This window comes from Bombyx mori, chromosome 12, assembly GCF_030269925.1.
Source record: "Bombyx mori chromosome 12, ASM3026992v2".
Lineage (NCBI taxonomy): Eukaryota > Metazoa > Arthropoda > Insecta > Lepidoptera > Bombycidae > Bombyx > Bombyx mori.
In genome coordinates, this window is record NC_085118.1 from 10,074,235 (window position 1) to 10,083,827 (window position 9,593).

Below are 9,593 nucleotides of genomic sequence, written 5' to 3' on the forward strand. Positions count from 1 at the left end.
TGACTTGTTCTTTATTTTTAACATAATTATCTACATTATCGGCACTTGACGTCAACGAATAGGTACCATTGATTCAGATAAAAGAAATTGTTACATCCTTAAAGCTTATTCCATTATCGGGTAAATTATTACATATACCTACAGATTACATATTCCATTAAATAAAAGAAAAGAAACAACTTTTAACCAAAGGCTCTAAGTAACATTCGTAAAATTTCAAAGATTAGATTAGAATCCTATAAAATCGCAATCTTCTTTTCAAATTTTATGAAAACATTTTCCTGACTTGCTATGATTGTCTATACTGATATTATAAAGAGAAGAGATTTAATTGTTTGTTTGCATTGAATAGGCACTAACTACTGAACCGATTTGAAAAATTCTTTCACTGTTGGGAAGCTACACTATCCTCGGCTGACATAGGCTATATTACATTTTCAAAAAAGATAAGGATCCTTAGTAAAACTCCAATGTAACCCAATGAGTAAAAAAAATCCTAACATATTCTTTACATCACGTGCGCTGGGAAAAATATTGATGATAGAATAAAATAATGTAACTACTACGACTTTGCAGAACACATTACTATTTATATAAAGTGTCGCAACAGCTAACTGTTCTACGAGTATTATATAAATATCTATAAATATAAATGTCTAACTATTAAATATAGTTGTGCCACAATAAGATAATTAATTTTCCTATTACTCGGTACTGTCTTCTTTTTGTGTGTACATATAAATAAATAAATAAAATAAGTGACTCAATAAATTCTATGACTTTTGTTTTCTTTGTATGACCTTTTTAAGAAATACTTATTGAAAATAATAATAAAATAATACCAAACAATTTTATTCAAATAAAAATAAAAGTTCATTAAAATAATAATATTGAGACTTTCGTTATAATTTTATTTCAGTAACATGACTCAAATAGAAGGCTTTATGTGTGTGTATTATAATTTTTAATTTTGAGTTTTAAATACCCGTGCGAGTCGGGGCGGGTCGCTGGTGTCATTGTCAGTTTTCATTGTGATCAGAGACAAATACTATTTAGTTCCGCACTTTTGATAATAATGTCTGAATTTTTTTTGGTAGGCCAGGCAGCTGTTGCTACGGTTCTAATCGGAACTTCAACCCGAAAGGCAAAAATTATAAATTTGGGTTGATTCATTACACGATGCACTATATTTCTTTATCATGAAAGTCACTCGTGAACACAATATAATCTATTTAATAATTTAGAAAAGTTTGCAACTTCTTCAGAATTTAACATGACTAAGCTATACTCACAGAGTACACGTCTAATGGACCAAAAAAAGAAATATGTTTTTCACTTAGAAAGTTCAACCCTCCATTTAATAAATTTAATTGTTGTTTAAAAGACTATGGAAATAAATTATTACTCTATGATAACAATTAAGTTATCCATGTCACATTTTTGGCATGAAGCTAAGTAAGTGGTTAGATGCGGCTTAATGACGAGCGACAAGGTTATCAAAGCATGGTAATAGTGAAGCGTGCCTGATACGCGAACTAGTCTGGGCGGTCGAAACAAGCTTTATGAATGATTTGAAGAGCTTCTACGAGCCTTCTAGTGTATACAAATGTACGGTATGCACCAGACGCGACATAGACATCGTGCGGTATACGCGCCCGCGCCCGGTTACTGTCGTGGTTGCTCGCAACGTGCTCAGATCGGCTAGTGCTAATGATTTAATATAAGCTCCATGATACAAAACAAAAATGAATTGGGTAAGTCTATAAATGTTATCTATTACGAATTTGCCAATGATTTTCCCCTAAATCTGCAGTTTTTCAATTAAAATTAATAAATGATCGTTTCAAAACCTGGTTCTTATTTATTTTAAATAATTTTCATAAAATTCAAATTATTTTGCAGCGGTATAAAATATACTTAATATTTTCACTTGTGCTTTACGTTGGATTACTCAATTGTATTTTAAGATCGCGTGTGTTTTGACAAATAAAAAGTATTTTCACTCTACCAATTAATTTCTTCATGTTTCTTTCGTGACAAATAATAAAACTGCAACATGCAGCACCCAACGTAATCCGTCATCTCCATTAATTCATCATAAAATGAGGTTATTAACATTGATTTTGCAATATTTGAATTTTAAGATTAATTTAAATCTTTCAATGCTGTTCTTTGCAAATGTTATTGTAACGTTTACGCATTTATTTTCCCCTAGGGATTTCTAGAAATTTATAAAACAAATTATTAATACTTTATAGCGTAGATGATCGCAATGACAATTTTCTGTTCGAACTTATTTGCTTTTCATTCTTTGCTGTTGATGGTCTCGCGGTTCATTTAGTCATAATTCATGACCGGATTTCATAGACATCGTAATTTGTATGCTACCTTGAGACAAATGGTCTAAATCTCAATTATATTGCTATGCCGGCTATCCCATCAATCTACCTATCTGCAAAATTTTAATTTTCCAGATTTGACTTTGTTTCGCAATTTCCTCATAGTGGAGAAAAGGTTCAATAAAAAATGTTAAATACGAGCTTACTATAAAAAAATAGTACCTACATACTTTCCAGGATTTGATTTTGATAATCGCATCACTTAAGATAAGTACAACACACATTAAGCTACGATGACTTTAGTAGCGCCCCTCAAGCTACTATAGATAGTTTTATATCATTCGTATGCGCATTAAGCTCATCTATTTTCTTACCTTCATTACTTCAAAACGAAATGCTTCGCTGAAACTGTTTACTTTTTCAGCTACGAATAGGTTTAGTTATTGCAATATCCCGTTGGGTTCCCGGATCCACTATTGGTGCTTTTAGGCTCTTCTAGCACCGGTCACCGTCCTCGTTGAACTAGTCGATCACGATGAAGAGTTCGACGAGCGAACTAACCCATAAGCACAGCACACTGAGTTTTTTCTCCGGAACTTCTCAATCGGGTCGCGATTCCGATCCGGTGGTAAATTCTGCGAAGCACTGCTCTTGCGAGGGCTAGTGTTGGTAAATTGTCTCAGGTTGAGTCCGTGAGTTCACCTATCCGTCCGCGAGAAGCTGGAATAGCCCCTTAGGCCAGCGAAAAGGTAGAAAAAAAAGCAAAATCATTTATTTATATTTTTTATTCATATGGAGGTTTATACTAATGTTTATATGTTATTTATAAAATATTTTAAATAAGCTATCCGTGATCTCAAAAACCTCAGGTATCCAGTGAACTCAAGAAAACAGTTACCGCTCCTGATATATTCTAAGGAGATTTAAAAAAGTTGTAACTGTTGCAATCGTGACAGTGTTTGTAGCGTAGGCACATCTTCTGTGACGAAGTGTCGCACCAAGTGCTGTCAGGTCAACGACACACGACGTGTGAAAGTGTTATACCTTTCCTGCTGCACCCACTTTGCTAATACCTGCTGGACAGTAGACACTATGTTGACAATGTAATTTGCTTATACTCACTAAATATAAACTAAGTACTCAATGATTATAATAAACATTGAGTTAATTTAGTAAATAGATTAGAACTAGATGTTACCTAAATAATTTAATCTCGTTTAAAGGCATTAGTTTTTGGATCATGATTTAATCGTTTCCAACTAAAGTAAAGGTACACAGTAAAAAATCAAGTAGGTGATTATAAAATGATATCCAAATAGATCAACGATGAGTGAATAAAAGTTTGTTGAATCATAAAAATCCTTTGTCTGTTGATTTAAATATTTCTGTGGTTTAGGCAAAGAACAGCGCGTGGGCGTGAAAACGCCCGTGGCGCCACTCGGTCTGAGGCGGCGACGTGTTCTCACGCCCCCGCCCCGCAACCCTCCGCGGTAACTCTCCTTCATCAAATTTAACGTTTATAAAATATATTGCCTTCGAAAACTTTCACTCCCAATATTTTGTTAGTAGGTACGAGTTTTTCGGAAACGCGTGAATAACTCAAGCGTAAACCGGTTAAAGGCGGTGGACGCAGACGTTTTAAAGCGAAGGAGATCCAAAGAACAATAAATTTACGATGTTTGTATTTTGTGCCTAACATAACTCTTTATTATTTTGAATATTTAAATTCAAGCTACCCGCGTGAAATACGATCAAAAATTGCTTTGGTGCAAGCAAGACTTTATAAGGCATCTAAGTCTCATCAAGTACTTACATAATATGTATGAGCTATGGTAATAGTGAATAGTAATGTAGGTACATTTCGTTTTTAATAAATTCTGAAAAAAAAAACATTCTACGAATTACTATACCTATACCTAATACAAATATGTACGTACGTAAATAAAGCATCTTGATTGTTGATGCACTCTTGGAGCGATCGTGGTCGCCGTATGTACGATATAAATTTTGCTGTGGGCTATTCACGTATTAGAATGATTAGGTACAACTTAGTTTATCTGAACACGTAGGAATTTTGCATCATAGAAAGGAAACAGTGAAAGGAAAATACGGAAAATTAGATGTAAAAGACTATGGTATAATTCCCGTCGAGTAGATCCTCGCATTAACGATTCGAATCACGCTTTGCTTTCACTGCGGCACCACGCGTGTCCTGACGGCTTTAACTTTTAACCGATATGTATGTACTGATTTAGGCTTTCACGAAAATTCCATCACTCCTGGTCATTTTGTTCATAAATCTGATTCTTCTGGAAGAAATTGTTTAGCAAAGCTAAGCTTTAATTTGATATAAGTTGTCTTTGCTGCCGTGTCTACATTTTACTAGGTGTATAAGTCCCAGGTTTGATTATTATAAGCCATAGCAAGTTAATATTTGCAATTATTTATCACGTCTACAACCCAATCTACTCGAGGTAATAGAAAATTACTCCGCCATAATTAATCTGTAATAATATTCTCATCTTTTTTCCTTTATAACCTATCCCTAATTCTTAACTTAGTACAGATACGTGCTATGAGTGAGCACGGCTTAAACAATTAAAAAACAATTAAAACATTTAAACAATAAAAAAATAAAAAAATAAAAAAAAATAAACAAATATTCCAGTTTATTAGATTAAAATGAATTGCTGTTCGTTACTCTCGCTAAAACTCGAGAACGGTAGGACCGATTTGGCTAATTTTGGTCTTAAATTATTTATGGAAGTCCAGAGACGGTTTAAAAATTAAATAAATATGAAAATGATCGGAATTAAATAAAAATAACAATTTTGTTTTTCCTTTGATGTCCCCCGTCGGACGGATTCCTTTTATTTGAGGCACTACGAAGTCTGACGGGTCAGATAGTAGTAAAGAAAATAGTTGTTATTCTCTTGCAATCAAGTCTTCGTGTACACCGGAGGCTACCGAACTACTGTAATTAAATAAAAATCCAAAACAATGTTGATTAAAACTTTGGTAATTAGCATTTCTTGTTTTTATAGTAACCAAAAAAAAACTGCCAATATTGTAGGTATGTAGGTATGAGCAGCAGAGTGCTCTAATTGGATGCAATGAAAATCATGTGACATGATGATCGTTAACGAAACAAATTAACAACGATTTCTGAAAAGCGCCGAGCGGCTCATTACATTTTAAATCGGAAACGTATATTATAATGAAGTCGAAGCCCATATTCGACCGAGCTTAAAAACGAATAGGTGATGGACGATGGCACGATAACATTATTTATAGCTTCAATTTTACTCAAATTTCGTATTACGATTCAAGCGGCATTAAGTCGGACCGGGTCCCTTTGACAATAGTGTTAGTACTAGAAACCTCTAATACCACACTTGCATAGTTCATGATTGGATGTATACAGGTTTTGTACTTTTCTTATTAGGAAATAATTCACTACTCCGCTGGCAGATCATCGGCTTATTCCGATATGCTTTTTTTTAAGGATATAACAGATATTTAACTTTCCTGTCCCACGTTATTTTTGGCCAAATGTATTGTTTTTTTTAGAGTAAAGAAACATCATTCATGTTCTGTATGTTTTTATTGAGTTATATTCACACAGATTCATTCAACGTCAAGCGGCAACGTGCCGAAATATAAGGTGGAAATCACAGTAGGCCGTATTGTAATACTGCTATACTCTATACTATTCAGATCGGAACGTGAGCTTAAAATACAGGCATTAAAATATGGGATTGATAGACTACCAGTGCCAATAGAACAGAAAAATAATAATAAGAATTTCGACCGTAATGAAGGATGGGATAAAGGATAATTCAAAATTACCAATTTTCCTTTAATTCAATTTCAGAACAAGGAGAGCTGCGTAATGTTGTTCATCGTTTCATCAGTGGTCGCGTTAGGATCAAGTTAGTATCAACACAAAATATTATTCTTAGCTTAAAACAATTTTTTCCAGATATATTTTTTATTATATAGATGGGCGATTAATTCAGAGGCCATATTGTGTTACGTGATATCTGGAGCTCATAGACATCACAACGTGAATAGCGCGATGCGTCTTGAGACTTGCGGTAGAAGAAGAAGTCGTCGTGGCCTAAAGGATAAGACGTCCGGTGCGTTCGTATCTTGCGATGCAACGGTGTTCGAATTCCGCAGGCAGGTACCAATTTCTATTGAAATACGTATTTAACAAATGTTCACGATTGACTTCCACGGTGAAGGATAACATCGTGTAATAAAAACCAAACCCGAAAACTATAATTTACGTAATTAACGGTGGTAGGACCTCTTGTGAGTCCGCACGGGTAGAGTATGCAATAAAAAAATTTAAAAAGTCATATAATTTATTTATGGATAGAAGTCTCAATGTAAAAGTAACAACATTTCTTTAGGATTCCATACTCGGAGACCGCAAGCAATTACGCAAACTTCCACGCCGCCGTCGCCATTAGCAATGTAAATATATTGTTAGCAGAGTAACGACGGTAACCATTGGCGTACATACATTACGGAATGCACTTGAGGACTTTCAAAAAAACTTAACTAGATACTGTACTGAGACCTTAGAACTCATATCTCACGGTGGGTGGTGTCATTTACGTTGTAGATGTCTATGGGCCCCGGTAACCACTTAACACTATGTGGGCCGTGAGCGCGTCCACCCACCTAAGCAATAAATAAAAAAACTGGTATATTCTAGGTCTTGCACCTGCGACTTTTCATAGGAATAGCAGGCACAATGTCGCTGTGTCACGAGGGTTCCGAAATATTTCTAAATTCACTTCCAAAATCAATAGATCTTGTTTACTCACGCTGCTATTTTTACTTATATACATTTGTTTCCAGCTAACGCGGCCGAAGCTCACAGCAGTAGCTTGATCTCGAATTTTTCTCCCCGAATGGATTTTGATCAATGGAAACCTTTAACTGGTCGTGGAGACCCTTTAAGAAACGATCCGACCTATGATTATGAACCTCCTATTCTCGAAAGAGTTCATTATTGGGCTGATGATACTAGGGTCGAACGTGATCATTATCCAGAACGAAAATCTGAAATTTTAATGTTAGGGGTTTCTTCACGAAAACCGAGCATAGCAGCAACACACCCGCCACAACAAACCAGGAGACCGCTAATAAGACCAACTACTCCTAAGTACGAAGATTTTGCCTACAATCTTAGCGAAAATTATCCGATGACAATACTTGTACCACCTCCACCGCCACCTCTAGGACATCAACCATCACTCTTCATATTGACAGAAAACAATTTGCCAACCATAAGCAGTCAAATGAAACAGCCTAAGCCACCAAAATTTTTCTCGAAAAATTCAACAACGCGACCTGAAATGATTACATCATCGTATGCGTTACAAGAATCCAATTTAATTTTTCAATCCTCAACAACTGAAAATTGGCTGGTTGACTCTAACAAAACGCTGCCTCCGTTAAGTAACACTGTGAGTAGCGACTATGCTGGATGGGGTCCAACAACACCTATTGAGGAAAATAGTACAGTTAATGAAACACAGAATCTTATTCAAACGGAACGTTTGAAAGTGGTTGAATTACCATTTAAATTTTATACACCAATGTTGTCAGAATCACCGCCACCAGCAAAGGTTGCATCTAGTCCGGCAGTCTTACCGACATTTTTACCGACTGTTTTACCATCCACAGAAATGGAAACAACACCCTTCACACAAGTAACTTGGCCAACTGAACAGGCCACTTATGAAACTACTCCAAAATATGACAGTTCCGAAGAAGACACGAATAAAAAGCATACATCCGAACTTCAAGCTACTCCACACACACAAGATTTAAAGCTTAAACCAGAAATTAGTTTATTGAATATGCTTGGTCCAATGATGTCTATGCCTATGATAAATGGGCCGGAAAGACCAGAAGACAATCTTTATGCTCACGCAACAGGAAACAGACAAGTGTATCAGATTCACGAAAAAGAAAACATTGTAAATCTAGAAACTATGCAAACTTTGCAACCACCACCACGGACTACAATTAGTGAGATTGAAACCGAGGATAAGCAACAGCAAACATTTTACAACCAAAACTTTAGGAAACCATCTGTACATACTCACGATCCTTATTTACACATGCGTTATACACCGCCAATATCAACATTAATAGATGTGGACAATAAAGACAAACAGAAATCTACAACGGAATCACCAACAACTCCAATGAACTTAATTATACAAGGTCATTCGAAGGTCAAAACCTATAGTTCCAAACCGAATCCCGTTAATGAGTATCACGATTTCAAAAACGAAATTCCAAAACCAAACGAAACAACTGAAGTGAAACATCTGCATCCATTTAAAGATAAAAGTTCTAAAAAGATTATCTCTGAAAACATAAGCAAAAAGAACAGAGCAAAGAATCTGAGAACATTACTAGATCGAGGACTAGGATCCGTCGAAATTCAAGAAGCAGATGTCGGTATAAAATACGATGTTAGTGATGGGAGTGACGTACCTGTCGAAATCTATAAGAAAGGGATAGTTGATAACGATGAAAATGCTTATAAGCTATACAGCAAATCATCTAATGAAATTCGGCCAAGAAGGCAAATCGATCTTGAAAATATTTTTCCTGGAGACGATGATAGTTTTGAAGAACTCTTAATCAGTTTCTTCGAAAACAATAATGCATTAAAGAGTAAAAAGGTGACTAAAAATGTTAATAATGGTCAAATTAGTACCGGGATTAATATCCCTATAGGCGATGGAGTGACCGATAGAGAAGAAGAAAGTGAGAGATGAGTTTGGTTTATAAGTTGTTCAATGTTTCTTATAAACACCTGGCAAATATATATTTTTTTTTTATCCCCACCGACGTGAATTGTTTTTTTATCTAAAACCTATTCTAATTGCTTATATTCAAAGTACCTATTAATCATATTCCCAAATCAGCTTCATTAAAGTTCACAAAAAAAGACATTAAAATCTAACGAACGAAGTAACTTGTAAAAAAGTTGTTATTTTATTACATTTTAACTATTTATTATTTTATTCGTGAATGGAATTTTATAATTTATGTATTAGTTAAGTACATTAAAATAAATTTCTTACCATAAGGCCTTCCAGTTATTACTATCACCGGCTCTCCTTCCTAGAATTTGTTTTTTTCTTGAAAAGGCGTAGATCTATAGATCGGTGACAATTTTCCATTTTTCTAATTATGTAGGTTTAGATCGCTTCTCTG

General features: G+C 34.9%; 1 protein-coding gene across 2 annotated transcripts; it reads left to right on the forward strand.

Moving 5' to 3' along the window:
• Window positions 1-1,314: 1,314 nt before the first annotated feature.
• LOC101738702 (uncharacterized) lies at window positions 1,315-9,465 on the forward strand. 2 transcript variants are annotated; one of them, XM_004925473.5, is made up of 3 exons: window positions 1,315-1,754; window positions 6,214-6,271; window positions 7,212-9,465. In XM_004925473.5, the coding sequence occupies exons 1-3, from the start codon at window positions 1,746-1,748 to the stop codon at window positions 9,149-9,151; spliced, it is 2,007 nt and encodes a 668-aa protein (XP_004925530.1). In that variant the 5' UTR covers window positions 1,315-1,745; the 3' UTR covers window positions 9,152-9,465. The 2 variants fall into 2 exon arrangements, with proteins under 2 accessions (XP_004925530.1, XP_062527505.1); XM_062671521.1 differs by lacking the exon at window positions 1,315-1,754 and adding an exon at window positions 5,616-5,705.
• The last annotated feature ends 128 nt before the right edge of the window (window positions 9,466-9,593 follow it).